This window comes from Schistosoma mansoni, chromosome W, assembly GCF_000237925.1.
Source record: "Schistosoma mansoni strain Puerto Rico chromosome W, complete genome".
Lineage (NCBI taxonomy): Eukaryota > Metazoa > Platyhelminthes > Trematoda > Strigeidida > Schistosomatidae > Schistosoma > Schistosoma mansoni.
This window is the reverse complement of record NC_031502.1, coordinates 59368459-59389363: the sequence shown is the minus strand read 5'-3', so window position 1 is coordinate 59389363 and position 20905 is coordinate 59368459. Positions and strand designations below refer to the sequence as shown.

Genomic DNA, 20905 nt, shown 5'->3' with positions numbered 1-20905 from the left:
GACCGATAAAGAATTTTAATCATTTATTGTAAACGATTTTATTTTCTCATGTTATCATGAAATTCTACTGAACACCCGTCTTGATTCATGTCTGTTAGCTAATAAATAATTGAAACGGATAGTATTTGATTATTATGTGCTTACGTCAATATACTGATGAAAATGTGTCCACTAGAGGAAGCTAGTAATATGTTGAAACCTGTATGCCGAACTGCGATCGTACAAAACTAATGAGTATTTATTGTTTTTTTCTTTATTGAACTTCCTCAAAAAGTTCCTAAAGTGGATTTATTCTAATCTATAAAATACTTTCCGATTACAGTTTTCTTTCAGTATATATATATGTTGGGGAGACCTAGAATATTCTTTTAAAAAAGCATAAAGGGGCCCTGAAAATATTGAGAAACAATTTATCTGATTCTTTTTCAGGAACGTCTAGATAGTGAAGAGTCACCTGTAACATTTCTGTCTGGATGATTACCTATTCAGCTACTATATTTAGTAGGTTTCCAGAACCTTCCAAAAGCACAAAGTTATCCGAAATACTATAATTACCCTCAATTTGCTGTACATGACATGCTTTTCGAGATAACACTTTCATCATTTAAATCTTCAGGAGTTAAACTTTTACCGGGAGGCTCACTTGTTGACTTAGAATACGCCGACGACATAGTTTTATTTGGTGAAGACGCTGACAAAATGCAGTCTTCTGACCACTATAAGCAGCTATTCAGGCATGTTTGGGATGCGATTCTCCCCCTCGAAGTGCAAAATGTTATTTCAGGATTGGGTTGCATAGACACCTGAACTAATGATAGGGAGTGAAGTAGTTGAGCGTGTTGACCGCTTCACTTATCGTGGGAGTCTCATCAGCTCTTGTGGTTTGGTGTGTGATGAAATCCCAGCACGGATACAGAAGGCTCGTCTAGCTTTCGCCAACTTGCGTCATTTATGGCGTAGGCGAGATATCCGTCTAGCAACCAAAGGACGTGTTTACTGTGCAGCAGTTCGTTCCGTCCTACTTTACGGCAGTAAAACATGGCCGATAAGAGTAGAGGATATTCGTAGGCTGCTAGTATTCGATCATAGGTGTCTTCGAAGCATTGTTCGTATATCCTGGGACCACCGGGTAAGTAATGCAGTTGTTAGGAAACGGGTACTAGGTAGTGATGGCAAACCGATTGATGAAGTAGTGAAACTTCATCAGTTGAGATGTCTGGGAGACGTGTTACGTATGCCATAGTCCCATAGTAGGGCGAAACGGCCGTCCAGTGTTCCCAGGTTTGTCATGCTAGTCTAGATTCAATTGACTCATGATCTCAACTATATAAAATTACTAAAATCTCCACAAAACCACCTTCTGAAAATACGTTCATTGTTAAATGTTGTACATTTTAGATCACATCATCAATGTAAAATGGTTTATTTTTATAATTATAAAGTTCTTATTTGTCAAGTAATCAATAAAGATTCACTAGTTTATACAAGTATATGTTTTATGATAACTTGGTTAATTGTATGTATGAATGAACAGGATCTTAGTAATAATATCAAGTTTCCACAAATTCTTTTTCAGTTATTGACATACTTTTTGTATTTTCACTCAATACGTAAGCAGTAATGGTATGTAAATAAATAAAATCATTGTTTTAATTTAAAATATATTTCAATGTTCTTCAGATTATTGATTGTAGAATAGATCGGAAATGTTCTATAATTAATGAGTTATTATGCATATATTATCAATAAATAGATGACTGTAAGAAGAAAAAAATAACATCAATAAACTATTGAAGAGAAGCAGTTATTTGTGCTTCAACCCCGGTACGGTTGATAGTGGGGAGAGTCCGTTCTTCCTCTCGAAATGCTCTCACATGGCCACTCGTAAATTGCTCTGTCAGTCAAGTCCTACTCACTGCCTTCTCCTGGCGGGGGTGTTGTTCATGAAAGTGAGAGGACGAAAGGCGAATGTCCGGCGCTTTAACTGAGTTAGTGGACACGGAAAATTCCTCTAGGGGAGTTGGAAAACCCTGATTCCAAATAAATGGTGCACATTAGCTCCAGTATTCTGAAGGAACAAATGGCGTATGAACCAATCGTTGGTCACTGGCTACTATGGGACTGCATCTCCTCACGATGCTCTACTGCCTTGTGGATTAAACCTTTAGGTCAAAGGCTCCGGTTTGGGCACCTGAGCAGTATCACATCCCTCACACAAAACAAATGAGATTTGTGCGGCAAATATGTATCTCATGCACGTTTGTACCAATATTTATGTGTCTTAATAAATAAATAAAATATTCACTTTATACTAGCATGAATTATTTTGGATATAGGATTAAATAAGTTATCACTTAGATCAGTATTTCAATGTTTATTTAATAAAGAATGTAAAATGATTCACTTATATTAAGTAATCAAATTGAATAGAAATATATTGCTCACTGATATAATTGTAAGCTATGTGATTGTCTTGGGTAGCAATATCACATATACAAATGAATGTGTTCAAGTGAGAAGCAAACGGATATCAGTCAGACAAGTTCAAGGGTTGTAGTATCAGTTTATTTGTTAAGCCCATATACTTTATCCTAGCTACTGGCCAAGCCAATTCATCTGTCATGAGTCATATTTTGATCTTGTTCATTATTCGCTTATTGACCTTGACTATACTTTTATATGAGCATATATGTGTACACTTCGTATCTTATTCATCATATGTCTGTCACTCATTTTTGTCGGACTATAAATGTTGATTAACGCTTGCTTAAATTCAGTTGGCTTCCCAGCCATCTCCAATACGCATTATCTTTCGACTCGCTCTCGAGTTGGCTTACCAGCCATCTCCCATGCATGTCATTTTTACTTCGCTCGCTAACATTTGCTCATGTGCTCACTGCCTTCTAGCCCATGTTATTTGTCAATAAAAATGTAGTTGCCACTTCCCTTTGTCTTCTGATATTATACACCGTTCAGATTGATTTAATAACGGTTATCGAGACGATCGATCAACGAGCACGCCACTACATATTGGTTAGCCCGACATGCGAACACGTAACAAAAGGGTATTATAATACCATACCATTGATTTACTGAATTCAAACGTAGTTTTCTAAATCAATATGTCTGTAGTTTTCGGATACAATTGAGAATCAATATTATTTGAACCCTTTTAATCAATTAACTTAAAGGCTTAAGTTTTTGTCTTTTATTCATTGGATTATCGGTTTCTAATACTGCTTCGCTCAATTTGATTTCAGTAGCCAACTTACAAAACATACCATAAAAAGTCCCATATGAACTCCTTCGTTTGGTAATATATTACAACTGTGTGGCAAAATATGTAAAGAGGGAACGTCAAATTTTATATATCTTTTGATATAAACCGACTGGAAACAAGGTGTGTAGAACAACTCATTCGTATGACTTAAGAACTGCTCAACAGTTTGTACTCGTGATACTCACTTACCTACGCCTGTTACCCCTCGTGTAGGAGCGTAGGCTACTCACCAGCGTCCTCCATCCAACTCTGCCCTGTGCAATCCCTTCCAGTTAACATTCATCATTTTCATATCTGCTTATATTTCCCGCTGTAATGTGTTCTTTGGCCTTCCTCGTGATACTTCATGGTTTCTAATCAAATACCTTAAAATCTCATTGAGAATACAATACCTTGGATTTAGATCAATGAAGAGTCCTGGAATAAAGTGAAAAATGTGTCCAATACTTTAAAATTTTAAGTTGATAACTAAAACTTAATGAATAGAATATTACACATTACTCTGTATTATAATTTAACTAAAAAAAAAGAGTATGACGGTGAAGATTTGTTGCTCAGGTAGATGATTTCGATAGAGTTTTGTTCTCTGAGCTAGATGGTTTAGTCGTGGAGCTTTCATCGTTCTTCTGAACGACATCATCAGAACAAACTTCTGATAGAAGTGCTGATGATGTTGTTCAGAAGAACGATGAAAGCTTCCCAACCAAACCATCCAACTCAAAAAACAAAACTCCATTAAAAAAGGGATATATCCAACAACTTTATTTTTCGAATCTTATACTCACTTTACTTATTACTATTTATTTGATCTATTCTTTTTCTTTCTTTTTACAGAAATCACAGCCTTTTTGATTTTCTCAATAACGATGATCCAATTGATGATAATTTTTTAAAAATCAAAAGCTCTACACCGAATCATTCTCCTTCTTCTTCTTCTACTTATGATCTTTTACTATTTACTTGTGAATTATTAAAATCACTATTGAATTTAATTCAAATTCCCTATTTGAAGGTTTATTTTATTAAAACAAATTTTAATCTTATTCAATGTTTATTATATTTAGCTAAATGTTTATTTTATTGTTCTAATTTAAATGATTCATTAATTATATCACAATGTATATTCTATATAATACGTATTATTGGTTGTATATGTTATTATCATCATTATGATCATCATCATCAACAGCATCCTCCTCCTTATCATCATCATCAGCAGCAGCGGCAGGAGCACATTGAGATGACACAGCAACCTTATATCATCAATACTCTAACAATATCTCAAGGATTATTACATAATTTTTTAATACTTATCCATTGGTATTATCAATATAGATGTTCATGGTCTATATGTGGTATTGAATTATGTTGGTCTTTAACTAATTTTATACAATATTTCAATATATCAATATTTGAAGAACAATCTAATCAATTATTAAATGATTTTATTGATTTTTTATTATTGAAATTATTCAGTTTAGAATTAGGTGCCAAAGAAGTAATGTTTTTATTATATACTAATATGCATATTATGTATAATAATAATAATAATAATAATAATAATAATAATAATAATAATAGTAATAATGGTTTATTTATATTGGATCAAAATATTAACATTATTAAATGATCATTTAAAACCTCAATTGATTTATTGGAAGTATTTAAAATTGGAAGTATTTAAAACAAAATTTACCAATATGTTATATTGAAACATTGATATTATTGTTTAAATTTTTAACAATGATAAATATGAATGATCATATTAAATTATTAAAAGAATATATTGAAAGTAATTGTCCTATATTATATAAATTATACAATGTATACTGTAGTCAAACATTATTATCTTCAATATCATTGGAATCATTGACAATGAAAGAAATTCAAGAGATTCTATGTTCTGTGAATCCTTCTAGTACAGGTATTACTTTATATATCATATCAATTCTTGAAGATATATGATTGTTCTTGTATAATTCTTAATTTTTTTATGTGTAAATATAAATGTATACAAGTTTGTTGAGAATGAATGTTGAATAAATAAAACGGATTGTTTGTTTGTCATTCGATGTACTGAATATTCAGTTTAGTAAAGTTACGTATCCTAGCAAACTTAGTGATTCATTCGTATGCTGGTGTAATAAAATGGCGGTTGGAGGTGATCAACAGGAGACTCTGGACCTGGGTTTCGTGCTACTTGGCACTTGTCAGCAAGGTAGTCCTAAGGAACTGGTGCTCCCTGACGGATTCGACCCTGTGTCACTCAGCTTCACAGTCAGAGACGTTACCACTGAGCTATTCGGGCCGCGACTGACCTCTTGTAGGACTGATATGTAATCACAATTGATTGATCACTAGGTGGTGATCAATGTCATGAGTGTCAAGTCCTTCTTAGTGTTCTCTCAAGATTACAGGTACACTTTGCTGACGAGTGCCTATCAGTACGAAACCCGAGTCCAGGGTTTCCTGTTGACCACCTCCGACCACCATTTTATTTCAATATATAGTGCACGCAGTGTTGAGCCACCTAGACTAGTGGCCACATTGTAACTTGATCGATAGCATTCGATCAGCACTAAGAAGGACTTGACACGCATGACAGTGATCACCAACCAGTGATCAACCAATTGTGGTGTAATAAAGCATAGATAAGATTTAGAACAAAAAATGTAACACTTTCAACCTATAAACATTGAGACTTATTCGTACTTGGTTCATATTGAACTATCAATGTACAATAAAAAGCCAGTAAACATTGAAGATTATTTGTTCTGATTTAAGACTCCTAAGTGATACTCAACTACAACACTGTGCATATGATCAAATTTACCAACTTCATGTATCAAAACCAGAATATCTCTACGATCATCTTGGAATGGATAAAATGCCATATCACACAGGATCGTCAAAAAATATATTGAAGCCAACTGTAATTTACAGTTAGGAAAATATATAACTTTCATACTGTATGAGTATTGACATTTTAAAGCATTGGACAGATTTGTAGAATCATTAATCTTTGTACATTCTAAGAGATGTTGTCCTTCTCTATATCTGCTTGGATCTCAGGTGGTTGCGTAGTTGTGTTCCAAGTTCCTGTTGGGTTTTTATTGTTAACTGGATATTCCGTTAGTATATCTGGCCACCCATGAGATGAAACCTGAACTGTGTGTACAAAAGAAGTACATCTTATCTTTCCCATAACCTTAAATTATTATCAATATTAGGCAGCGATGGATGGCTAGCAGTGTAACTAAGGATGCACGTTTGATCATATCTGGAACTCACTAGCTGGATGTACCTGCATCTAAGAGTTTATATTCACTTCGGAACTCGAACCCAGTACCTTTTGTTTCATACGCCAACATCAACTCCTTGATGCAGGTATATCCATTTAACCAGTTCTAAATAGGACAAGCCGCACATCCTTAATTCCACTGCTAGCTATCATCCATCTCTCTTCAAAATGCTTGTAACTCATTGGCAATACTAAGGTAATCCAAACACGGTGCAAATATGCCAAAAGTGACTGCTCTATTGCAGTCCTAAACATCAATGAAGAAGATTCATACAACCATTATATATGAATTTAAGTTATTATCATTATTATTTTATTTTACGTTTAAACAATATTCCCCTCTGTCTTTGATTATTTCTCATATCCCCATAATTTGAAAAAAAAGTATTCATATGACTTGCCGTTCCATAGGCAAACTAAAAACTTAGAAAAAAAACTTGAATTTATTATTACATAATGATTATTACTTCCACAAGTTGATATGAACTTTAAATCTTAGTGTTATAAAGGTAGGATACTTGTTATAACGCTAGGGTTTCTTGTTATAACAGTGCTTTCACATTTTACACCTTTGTGGGACGTTAATTTACCTTAGACAAATATCTACACTAGATTCCCTCCCAGTGTCTATTCTACAGGACTTCAACACAACTCAGATCAAGAACACGAGATTAGCCTGACTAGAACGTCAATATATTCCCACATCAAAATCCGACACAATCCAACAACAAGGAACAAGATAGGGGAATATATAACACATATAACACCTGTCACACTATCTACATATCTGACTCAGCGAAGAAACCAATCATTACCATTCTCCCCTACACATCACTTAGTAAATGAATTTATATTCAATTTATAATGTTCAATTTTGACTCTCATCGAATTTAACTTTATTCTTTAACATCATAATGTAATTGATTGAACCGACGTTTACCTAACAGAACAAAAAAAACAAGTGTACATTAGAACAATCTATTTCTTTTTTAAACTCTGTCTCCAAGATAGACAATACATAGTTGCGAAGTACATATACACTTTATTTTCTCTATTGATCAATCATATTTTTTTATCATCTTTTTGGATATGAATCTGATAATAAAGTACAATATATGGAAGAAATAATAAAAAAAACAAAAAAAAGAACATTAACATCTCTGATACTGTATATCACTGACAATTATTGAATACATATAATTAACAATCAATAATATTCTTTTTTTTTCTGGTTAGCGTGTTTTTAGCGAGTTGGTTTTCTAAGGGATGGGGTCGCTAACCCTATGCCCAACCCTCCTCTTTTATCCGGGCTTACGACTGGCAGTAGCTCCCGGAGGAGCTACAGGCGTTTATTTAAACTAAAACATTCATCTAAATTTTATATAAGACAACAACAACAACAATAGATCATCATTAATACAACTTTATACAAGCAAGACAAATGATATCCAAATGAATTTAGAAACTCTAATTGATAAACTTGAAATAAAGAGAAGAAAACACACATTTTTTGGTGTGGGGGGGTTGATTTAAAACAACTGGAAGAAAAAAAATTTTTTTTAGTGAAAAAAATCAAATAAAAATATTCCTTTTTCCGAAAAAAAGATGATCAGTAAAAAATATTGAACAGAATAATGATGATAAAGGTAAGATATTCATTATATTGCATGTAACACAATTAGAAGAGTTTAAGAGAAACACAAGAAGAAATGATAAGAATATTTCATAAAGTTCATGATTGAAATAAAAATTAAAGTATGTAGACATTCGTTACGTCGGGAAACAAAAGCAGATATGAAAAGGATGAATAACAACTGGAAAGAATTGCCCAGGACAGAGTTGAATGGTGAATGCTGGTGAACGGCCTATGCTCCTCGACGAAGGGTAACAGGCGTAAGTAATTATGTATGTAGACATTTCTTTTTTACATTGAGATAAGCAAAGAAACCAGAAATTCATAAAGGATTATGGAATACCCTAAATATTGATGAAAAGAATGATGTATAATAATAATAATTCAAGAGGACAAAGAACCGGGACAGGAAGTATAGTCAGCATTATTTTCCATCAAGAGTTTGTGTGTAAGATGTGATTTGCATATAGTTTTTTCGTTGATTAGAAGAATATTCTTTCTTAATTAACATGAATAGATAGACAAACAAAAGAAGAGAATGCTTTCGCTAAACAAGGTATACTACTTTCTAAATAAACAGTAGTAAACGTGTATTCAGTAGAAAAATACAATCATTTTATCCTCGAAGCTACAGGATTATGCCTACCACAGCTGTAAGAAAGAAATGACGTTGAATATAAATGTCCCATTTATATGACACAATGCAAGTATACAATTAAGGACAAGTACATGAAAATATCACTGATAGGTGACCACTGATGAAATTTATGTATCTTTAAAAAACAACGAGCAACTGGACAGCAGTAAATATACTAAAAAGTGAACATAAATACACCCGCACAATTACATGATACTCAAGGATCTTTAAAAAAAATGCTCTTCTATGAACAATTCACTATACAAATAAAGGTATATATAAAGATTAAATCACAATTAATTCTATAAAAAAAAAAGAGAAAAGATGACAAATTTTTTCGAACGAACCTTATTAACAAAGAAGGAAAAATACACCGGAAATTATATGATGAAATTGACAATATGAAACCAAGGATAACCTCCTCCCCCCCCCCAAAAAAAAGACAAATCTATCTATCTACATAATAAACATTAAAATGAACAGATTACGTAATTTAGTAACGATAGATATTGAATATATAGTTCTCCAATAAAGAAGAAATAATGTTATACAATGTTACTATTTTTGAATGATATAAACAATGCTGTATTCCAATTTATGTATAGTAGCATGGATACAATGAGAAAGAAAAAGCAAACTAAAGAATAACAATGAAACATTGATAGTTAACTCTTTTTTGTATAAATATAATTAGCATTAATATCAATGGAAAATAATGAACATAGCGCTATTTCTATCTTACAACTACATCGATCTATTTAAAAAAAAAAAACACATAAAAGTAAACTTAATAGATATAAAAGAATATGAAGGAAAAGCGATTGTTTGGTACAATGGCGGTTAAGGTAAAAAAAAAAGGTCATAAAAACTTGTAATCTCCAATAAATTACTTCGACAGTATTTTTTACGACATCATATCAACTGTATCATCGAACACAGATATCTGTATCCAAGAAATAAGAATTAGATTCATAAGATCATGAACTTCAAATAAGGAAAGATATGGTAATTCGTTTGACAATAGATAAATATAGAACAATAAATTAAAAAGAGAAACATTCCCACTCTCAAAATAATAAAAACAGCCTGACAACAACAGAAAATAAATAAAGAATAGGTGAAACAAAAAATCAATGTTCAACAATAGAATAGATAACTGTTTTATTAATGTAAAATTAAAAACGGTAAACAATAATGATAGTAATAATAATCTTGGTTGGAAGGGGTGTAAAAGTCAATAAATATATATAAAATGGCGCTAAGAGTAATTATGCAATAATCAACGTAAAAACTTTTGAAATAAGGAAAACAAATGGGGTACAAAAAAAGTCTGATGATGCATATATATATACTAACTGTTGGTGAGGGGGGGGTGGAGGGAAAAAACCGAAGGCAACAAAGAATCAAAATGACACAAAATTATGTAACAGTTGAAATCAATAAAATTATTCATCACCGTCATTATTACACAATACATACATATACATGTACACACAAAAGAAAATTAAAACAAAAAAAATAAGTTTAAAACATAAATAAATAGATAAACAAATAAAATCAACTAGTTTTCTTTTTTGTGTTCATTGAAAGACGAATAGAGAGTGTAAAACTGAAATTATACAAATTGTGTGTGTGTGTGTGACTTGGTTTATCAATTCATTTTGAGTTTAGCTTTATGTTAACTGCTATCTTTTCATAAATAAAGCATTACTTCTAATACTCTACAACAGTAACTATTACTACTACTACGATTATAAGTAGTGTTAATAGTAATAGAATTATTTTGTTACATTCTAATAATTCAGTATTATTAACATTATTAAACTAGTTTGTTTCGTTACGTTTAGTCACAGGCATAGATAATGAATCGATTGAACTTTGAAAAGACAGTGTATCACCAGATCCACTCGCACCAACACTCCTCCCTCCAGATCTTGAAACAGAAGCAGCAGCATCACAAGACGATGATACAAAAGATAAACCAGTAATAATATTATTATTACCACCACTACTAGTAGTAGTGGTATTAATAGTGGTTATACAAGTAGTTAAAGGAAGTGAGCCAATCATACTTATCGGACATGATATACCAGTATTCGATGCTGGACATGTTGATTGACATTCTGGATAATTTCCTTTAATGCAAGATGTTGATGATGTGAATGGATATGATATTCCAGATTGTATAAAATAATCCGAATTTAGTTGACCACCACTAACACTACATGAACCATGTACAACAGTATTACTATTACTTCCATTGCCAGGAAGTGATAATGTTAATGAATGTTGTTGATACGAGCCAGATTCTCGTTTCATATGCTCAATAGCTGTTATATGCTCAATTACATCAGCTGCTGATTGCACATTGACTTGTGGTCCAATTATTGTAACAGTACGATATTGTGAACCGGATAAATAAGTGCTTTTCTGAGATATTTGTATGGCAGTACCAGTAAGTAATTGTAAATCCATAATAGACCGACCTTGATGACCAAGAATTATATTGATCACACTTTCTGGAACCTGAAATATTTAGAGATTAAACAGAGATGCACTAATCGTACGCATATACAATCATCGTGAGTAATAATAATAATAATAATAATAATAATAATAGTGGATTGTAAATATTTTCGTACAAATGGGTTAATAAAGATAAAGTTCAGAAATCTCTCTCCATATGTGTTTCACCCCATTTTCAGACTTCTTATAGTTACGTGACACCCAAGAGACTTTGGGAATGTTTCTAAACTACATTTCATAAAACTTAAGTGACTTTATGTGAAGCGAATTACTAATCAATAATACAATAAATTGTTGATCACCGTGTACTGATTTCTGTAATTAGTTTTAACACGTTTTGGATGTGAGGTTTAGTGAAACTACCCTCCTGACCAAATAGAAGTAGAAGAAACTGGATGGTAAGAGTAAAGTATTAGGATGAACCAATAAAGTTCCGGAATACGTTTTGAAGATCATGGCCCATAGTTTTGTCATGAATCTACGAATATTGTAGAAGTTGGAACTGGTTTTTTGTCGAAATTATCAAGTGTAAAACCGATAATCAACACACTTATCTGAACTTATCATGCTTTACGACCCCTGACCAATGTCACGTGCCAAGTCACAAGAGTTAGAATTCAGTATATTTCGTGTCCACTATTTTGTCAACAGCCTAATGTCCCCATACTAACCAATTACACGCCCAACAGGATATACTGAGCTTTAACTGACAGCTGGGTTTCTATTGGTCTACTATTTGCTAGCTTCTTTCTATGCTCTACCTTGATTCTAGAGGTAGCAATCAGTTTCTACTATATTTATATTACAAACAGAAATGGTTCATGCGTAGACACACCAGACCATATCACACTATAAAATAACAATTATACATAAATAAGTAAAAAGTGGTTGTGAATAGGGGAGACTGCGAGTAAAAGACTTGTGATAAATTAGGAATAGTAAATCGTGTATAGCTCTAGTTAATGGGTTAATCGAAAGCTTATTAAAAATTTATAAAGTAGTAATCTTGTTACTCGGTAATTATACAACGAAATGATAATTAATAATAGTTCGAAAAACCAGTCAAAATTTCTACAATATTCCTTCTGTTATCATACACTTAAAAATCACGAATATTTGTCATTAGAATTTCCCAACCTGATGAAAGCCCCCAAATGCCCTGGTACGGCCGAGAGTGGGGAGAGTCTGCTCTCCCTCTCGAAATGCTCTCATATGGCCACGCGTATGTAGCCTCTGCCAGGGAACTCCTAATCACTGCCTTCTCGTGGCCGGGGTGTTGCTCACGAAAGTGAGAGGACGAAAAGTGAATGTCCGGCGTTTTTAACCAGATTGGTGGACACGGCGAGTCCACCTAAGGGAGTTGGAAAACCCTGATTCCAAACCAATGGTGCATATGGGCTCCAGTATCCTGAAGGAACAAATGGCGTATGAACCAATTGTTGGTCACTGGCTACCATGGGACTGCATCTCCTCACAATGCTCCACTGCCTTGTGGATCAGATCTTTAGGTCAAGGGCTCCGGGTGTGGTCCCCTAAGAAAACCACCTGCTTGAGTTTGGGCACCTGGACAGTATCACAGCCCTCACACAAGTCAAATAAGATTTGTGTGGCGCCTATATATCTGGTGCTTCCCTGTACCAATATTTATGTGTTCAAATAAATAAATAAATAAAACTGATGAAAAGCTGCAGATAAGTGCTAGTACTAAGTGTAAAGATCATCAATTTGATATGAAATGATTAATTAACAAAGTAAATAGGTCAACATAACATTTCACATAATAGTAACTAAAAAAAAATTTAAAAAAACCTACAGATATAACACGTCTGTATGCAACATAATTTCCCATAGGTGCAATAATATTTGATCCTGAATTATATTGTAATCCATGAAATCCAACTAATGTTGATGAAGATGGTAAACCGGTAACTTGTGCTGACGAATTTATACTTGGAGCTAAAGATGATTGTTGTTGTATATTATGTTGATTAATATCACCTGTAAGTGATAATAAAAATGGATTGGATGATAAATTAGGTATTGACATTGTAATTGAATCATTCGATACAACTACATGTGGTACAATTGGTGTAACATTAAATGATGATAATTGAGAACAAGGTAATAAATTAAATAAGGCACCAGTTGAACCAGTACCAAGTGGATTAGGATTTGAAAGAATTGGTAAAGATTTTGTACAATTAATTGTTACATTTGTTGTAATTGTATTTGTTACAGTTGGTACACCTGATACTGTAATCGCAGCGGAAAGAGCAGCTAATGTAGCGATATTAGCAGTTAATCCAGTTGGTGATGTAAATAATGATGGTAAATTTGATGAATTACTGCAAATTGATGATGAACTAGTTTCAGCTAAAGGTATTGGTTGTATACCTCGAGTTGATGTTAAATGACTATGTTGTACAGTTGGAGGATTTCCATAACCAATTGTTGGATAACCGAATAAAGCTGTAGGAGACATTCGAAGTGGTGCTAAAAATTTATTATAAAATATGATAATTAATGAATATCTATAAATAAGAATATTGAGTAAATAGAATTAATGTAAGCTAGAGAAATGTTCAAAGATTTAACTTACCCTTAATCACGTATAGAAGCATGTGTTAAAATTTCAGAAACATAATTTATCTGATGTCTAGTGATCTAGTAATAAAAATCGAACCAGGTGAGATGCAATGAACCAATAATTGAAAGATACATTACGTCACTACTACCCTTGATAAGTAATGTTAAGTAGTTGGAGGAAGTTAGCAGGAAACCCTACTTAACATTGGTTTCTTCACTAAGGTATACATCCACAATTACGAAAAAAGTGACGCTGTCTGTGATATTCGAAACTAGATATCGTCTAGTTCCATTGTTTGAAAGGTAACCGCTATGCAACATGGACCATGTAAAAGCATAAATCACATAATGTTAAATCAATTAAACTGTGGACCACATTACTAATTGATCGATAGAATTTAGTTAGTATTAATGTACTAAACAAAAGTGAAATTGGTCACTATTTAATGGTCAATCAACTCAAAAATAGGAAGTACCGAAAGAATTAGTTCAGCCTTTTTAAGAAAGTGCTAGCAGTTTTTGCAATGTCATCGACTCAAAGGTTGAATACATTGTACTTTATCATATACACCAAACGATTTGTGATAAATAAACATAGCTAGTAAATTAAACAAATGCTCTATAAAAAAACTAGTAAGGATAAGCATAATTATTCTATTAAATGTAATGAATAATGTTGCTTTGTCCCTCACAAAATGGTGTTTGCATGTATTGATGATAATCTATTATACGTCAACTAATTTTCATGGGTTTATGTAAAAACTATTCCAAATCAATTGAAGTCGTAAGCAACAATGATGTTACTAATGTTATTTGCATTGAAGTAACCTACCACCACCTCTTGAAGGTGTTGAGTTGGCTTCCGGAGAACTCCAACAGAGCCTCCAGAGGATCAAAAAGAGCCCCAACCAATCAGAGTACGATCGAACATTCTGGAGTTCCAACGTGGCATGCTACTATTGGTCGGTAGCAATGTATGTCGTTAAATGGATTGGCTGAAATAGGATGTTGATTTAACATATACTAACATCTATAAATACCTATGATTTTCTGTACAAGAATGAACCTTGCAGTAAAGTGTTTCTCTCATACTCGTGTCTTCTCTCTGGTGTTCAAGTCGCTGAGTAGTGCTAGCCCTGGGGTTATCCGAATAGCTTAGGATCTGAATAAAGCGTTCAACTTACAAGACATATCAGAAGGATTACGGCTTTTTGTGTTGTTTGGTACTAATCAACAGGGTGCATATAGAGACTTTAGTGAAACGATTCTATAGTGGGTTAGGATCTAGAACAATCAGTATTTTGTCAGACGGTTCTTCAAGTCACAAACAACTTGACGTCAAACGACCATACAATAAGACTCAGTTATTTAGAGTGAGCTCAACAGTTTGACACAAAACGTGACAGTTATACTGTGGTGTGGTCTACTTATATCCATATAAGTAGTATATGGTGTGGGTCAGACATAGAATGTATTTTGGCAGAAGACCGATGAGAAAAGAACGGAAATGAAGCGCAATCGTCTGGAAAATGCATGAGCAATGGAATAAGAGAAGAAACAGTGAAGATTGAAACAATTGGTTGTTAATTTGCAAATTGACTGTTCATTGTTTGGTAATCAGAATTTACTGAGATAGTCTGTAATATTTGCTTAAATACATTCGATTGTCCCCAACCAGTGTTCTGTTCACAACAATACGACTGAAAATTACTTCCGAATTCACGTCCAATAATAAGCATTATAATCATATGGTTCAGTGCAATTTGTCTTACCACGTTTTAATTACAGACATAACTAACATTTACAAAACATAAAGACCAAGATGGATAGTGTTTGGATGCTAAACACAAGAATATTTAACTTTGAAAGTCGAGTTTAAGTTTAGGCTAATGAAACTATTATCATTGGTTTAAGAAGAAAAATTAGACAACATCAGCCTATAGTTTTATAAATGACAGTAAATTAAGTATATAAAACGATAAGCATCAATAACAGTCAAATTTCCAACCATTAACCAACCCAAACCCTACCTGGAATAAGTGAAGACGAAGGAAAGTATACTGGAGGTGATAATGCAGAACGACTTGACTGAGAATCTTGTGGTTTAGGTGATATAAAAGATCCAGTTAAAGATTGTTGTGCAACTGATACTGTTGTTAATGCTGAAGCAGCATTAAGATCAGGCACTATTACATCGAATCCAGTTCGTCCTGAAATATTTGACCATGGTGAACTACTACCACCCACACCAACAGTTTGTGAAAATAAATCTCCTGATAAATTACTACATATAGTTCTATCATTACCAGTGTTAGGCAGTATAGACGGCAAAATAATTGATCCACCAGTAGCTGTAGGATTTGATGTTAACGCTGCAATTGTTGCAATATCTGGTGTTGACTGAAAATTCGGTGGAAAAAATCCAAATGTAGTACTACCACCTGGTGAGGAAATAAATGACGATGTAGTTGGTTGTGACGACGGACCAGGTGTAAATGCTACGGCTGCTGCCATCATAGTTGCTGCAGCAGCGGCGGCAGCTGCTGCCGCAGAAGCTGAATTTGTATCGATTGATGGATTAGATAAAATAGTTGAACTTGTTAAGTAAGGAATAATTGGTGTTGCATATGGCGAACCAGTTGGATAAACACTAGCTACTGGTCCTTGAATATCATGATATGAAAGATTTGGACAACTAGCTGATTGTGGATCTGTAGCAATAACATTTAAAATTAAATGAACAGCAGAGCGTGTTTGATCTAGCTCACCTAAAATAATAAAATTAAAATAACAATTATCAACCTGACAATTTTATTGAACTCCAAAGTTTTTTAATAATGAGATTTCTGACATTTTACTATTAATAAGTACATCTTCTATGGTTAGGGTTTTTTTAGCAAGGTTGTTTTCTACTACTACTACAACCATCATCAAAAATGTACAAGTATTTATAGTCGACCGTTTATTCAAGATACTCAATGTTCGTTGACCATCAGCAACAGCATGCTGTGGGAGAAAACAAACCAGCTTTCATCTGAAGAGGAAATTAAGAGAAAACACTGGACGTGGATAGGAAATACACTGCGGAAATCAGCAAACTGTATCATGAGGCAAGCGCTAACTTGGAGACGTGAAGGGAAATGGAAAAGAGGAGATAAAGGAACACATTGGTCGGGAATCGGAAGCATACATAAAAAGAATGGGTAGCAACTGGGAAGGATCCCCCAGGATAGAATTCGATGGATGATGTTGGTGAGTGGCCCATGCTCCTCCACGAGGGGTAACAAGAGTAAGTAAGTATATCTTTTATGGGAATGAATTTATTCAAAAATGTTAGTAACTATACATTGTTATGTGTAGATGGTTAAATTCAAAGTTGCACATGACAGAGTACAGCGAAGTGCTTAAACAATACTATGTACTTCTCAAATACGAAAAGAACTTTGGATAAGGTTTCATACGATGCTATATAAATGCATTAAAGAAAATATTAGAAATGAGACGAAACAGCTAAGAAATTCACAGTACGTAATAATGCCAGAAACTGCTGACATCAGTTCACAATGAAAAAAAAATCATGACACTAACAAAACCTTTAATGACAACCTCCATTTTGGTCAATATCAGTAACAGTTTTATGTCACTGTACAACAAAAATAATGAAAGATAAAGGTTGATGCAGGTTTCTATGTGTGTTCACTAGTTCAGTGTTCAGACGAAAATATTTGCATGATACAGAAGAGGGATGTTTAGTTAGTCACGATTAATGTAAAGTTTGGTACAAATAGGAGTTAGCTTAAGTTTTCATACATCAAGAAGAGATAAATAACAGAGAAATTGAAATAGTGTGGTAGCAGTGGGAAAGGCGAAAAATTGAGAAGATGGTTCGAAAAGATTGCATAAAAAGGCTTATGTTAACGAATAATGGAACTCAAGATCTAGAGGAAGATAAAGAGTTAATGAATGTGCTCCACTGTAGCTGAGTCTCATACATCTCACCTAACGTTTCCAACAATTGATCGCAGTTATCGCATTGACCTCAACCAGGTAGTCTGTATCTACCAATAGTAAAAGACCTCGTAAACTGAAACTACCTCTTGATTTGGGCACCCTTAACTTTATTCCAAGTAGTATGTTACTCAGAATTGACTTTTAAATGCTGAAGTAGTATGGTAAGTGTTAATTAATTGGGTGGAACTACTGATAAAATGTAAGCTAGTTATTACGATCTTATTGGACATGAACAGTTCATACAATTAAACTGGTTTCAGAAAGTTTTTATGTAACAAGAAATAAGTATGAGAAACTAATATATCCAAATGCAATTGACACTATATGCTTATTACCTCTAATAAGGCACCGTAAAATCAATGTAACACTACAACCAATTTGTACAACATTCGGAAAAATCGATTGGAATATAACAAGGACTTTCTGTTAAAAAAAGGTAAAAGTAATTGGGAATTTTTAGCAAGCGAATACCAACCAAATTACACTTAATAACGAAGCTCTGAAAGAGGCGGACGTCTTTAAAACCCTGGATAACAATGTTGATAAACCAGGAGGATCTAGTGTGAGTGTCAGGGTCAACGAAGTCTACATCTATCGCCCTGGCCGAAATTCATAATGAATTGATACAAAAACTATTTACTTAAATAGTTTTATTTCCTCATTCCACCATAGCATTGTGTTATTTCTGTACAGTTGACTTTTAGTGTACTTTTTCATCATATTAATTAATTCATGGCGGGTTTTCCACTAAAGCGATATTCTAGGTATATATAAGTCAAAGGAATTGAATATGAATTGATTACTTTGAATGTTTAATAATAAAGCCTCTAAACAAGCATGAACTTTAGTCTCTAGTTAGAGGGAAAAAGAAGAGGAAAGACAGCAGATTCGTTGATTGTCATTAAAGCTGGGAGTTGTATGATGCACAGATATGTCGAACTATTTCGGATATCTCATAAACAATGAGCTTGTTGTATCAATCCATATTTCATCAGAAATCTAACTTCTTTACAGTTCATAATAAGCGAAAGGTACTTTTAAGTTATTGGATTTGAGATTTACTTTTTTCCGGGCTCCATAATGATCTACCAGGTAACGCTAAACTGCTACGTGAGTCGATTCTGGATCCTTATTGATCATATATGATAACAGCTTCTCACCTAACCCAGCCTGTTCAGTCCAGAACACAGTATCCGCCTCCACTGTATGAATAATATATTTCAGACACAAGTGATGTAAAAGCACGTGATCAGAACGTATCACACCATAAAGTGCAGAATAATTAATATACAAGATCAAGCCAAAAGTGGTTGTATGGGAAACTGTAGCTAAAAAAATTTGGAGTAAACTAAGAATAGTAAATGGTATAGCAGTAGCTAGTAGGTCAATTGAAAGCTTATGATAAAAAAAATATAAATATATACAATCTAGTTGCTCAATCATTATACAATAAAAATTTTCATATAATAACAGCCGATAAATAATTCTCAAAAGTTGCCAATAATTTAATCTTCCTCGGATACATCATGAATAACTTACCGGCAACAACAATGCATCGTTCTAAGAGATTGAATTCACGAGATTTTTGTGAAATTTGCACATATGCACCGGTTTTCTCTTTGATCTCTTGAATATACGATCCACCTTTTCCTATAACCATACCAGCTGTACTATTCGGTACAAGAATTTTCACCTGTAAACCAAATTTTAAAAAATTAAAATAGAAAGTAAAACATTGAAGAAAGAAAGAATATTATTTAGGAAAATATTGACAATAAGAACTGATCCCGAGTAATTTAGTTGAACTGCAGTGTGAACGATAATATGATTATGTATGAATCGATAACACAGTAAACAGAAGGAAACGGCAACATAACAAACAAAAATTCTTACCTGCTTATGACGTTCAACATTCAGTCTGCCTTCTCCAGTTGTATTTGGATTTGGATCAGGTTTTTCCATTATTCGATCCATTATATAATTATGTACAGTGATGACACCATCGAACGATCCAATAATTAGGCAAACACGTTCTGTTGTACCTGAGAATAGTGGACCATGGACATGTGTACAAGCATTCATTCATGAACAAACGCATACATACACACACACACACAAACACATTCAACAATTTAAATACAAATCAGTACATACAAACATGCAGGCGATAATACACAACAAAAAAAGAACAAACACACAATGAACAAATCAAACAATAATTAGTACGTGAGCCAGTCACCACGTTCACAATTAGATATCAACATTCATATTCCGATCATAATCAAACATCAAACAGACAATCAATCAAATGGGAAGGATGATAAAAATAAAAGAAGCAAAATTCTGATAGTCTTTTTTTTGTTGATGAGAATGAAGATGATGATGACGATGATGATAACAGAGGCATAAGTAGATAACGAACATTAAATAAAGGAAATATAAATAAATATATATATATATATATACATATACTACTAATAATTGAATGTTTCATGGTAGGTGATAGACAAAAAAAACCTTTAGACAAGAATAAATATTAATGATATAATGATATGAATGATGTTTACGATGTAGATAATGATCGAAATGACTCAATAACTGACTACAATGAACTCAGTATACAATATATACTTGAGAATAACTGGTGATAAATGAGAAAATAAAACGAATAAATAGGGAGAATGATATAGAACTTAGGGTGATCATAAACTGATTGTTTCATTACTGATAAAGATGGTTTTACGTAAATAATATAATTTATTAGTGCCTATCATTAGGTGTAAATTATGCTTTATACCTTGGTGTCACCTTTTTTTATAACAAAGTATATACACTGATATCTAGAAGGTTATAATTTATAATAAACAATGACTATTTAGTATTACGTAATTATAAACATTGGTGTGAGGATAATCATACTTTTTCACTGTT

General features: G+C 33.1%; 1 protein-coding gene across 1 annotated transcript; it reads right to left on the bottom strand.

The window, feature by feature from the left end:
- Positions 1-10675: 10675 nt before the first annotated feature.
- On the bottom strand, positions 10676-20056 carry Smp_163680 (rna-binding protein related; the record flags this gene model as incomplete). The annotated part of the gene is made up of 5 exons (XM_018790338.1): positions 10676-11377; positions 13191-13870; positions 15994-16731; positions 19514-19667; positions 19868-20056. 5 exons carry the CDS (start codon positions 20054-20056, stop codon positions 10676-10678), a joined length of 2463 nt encoding a protein of 820 aa, XP_018655692.1.
- Between the last annotated feature and the right edge of the window lie 849 nt (positions 20057-20905).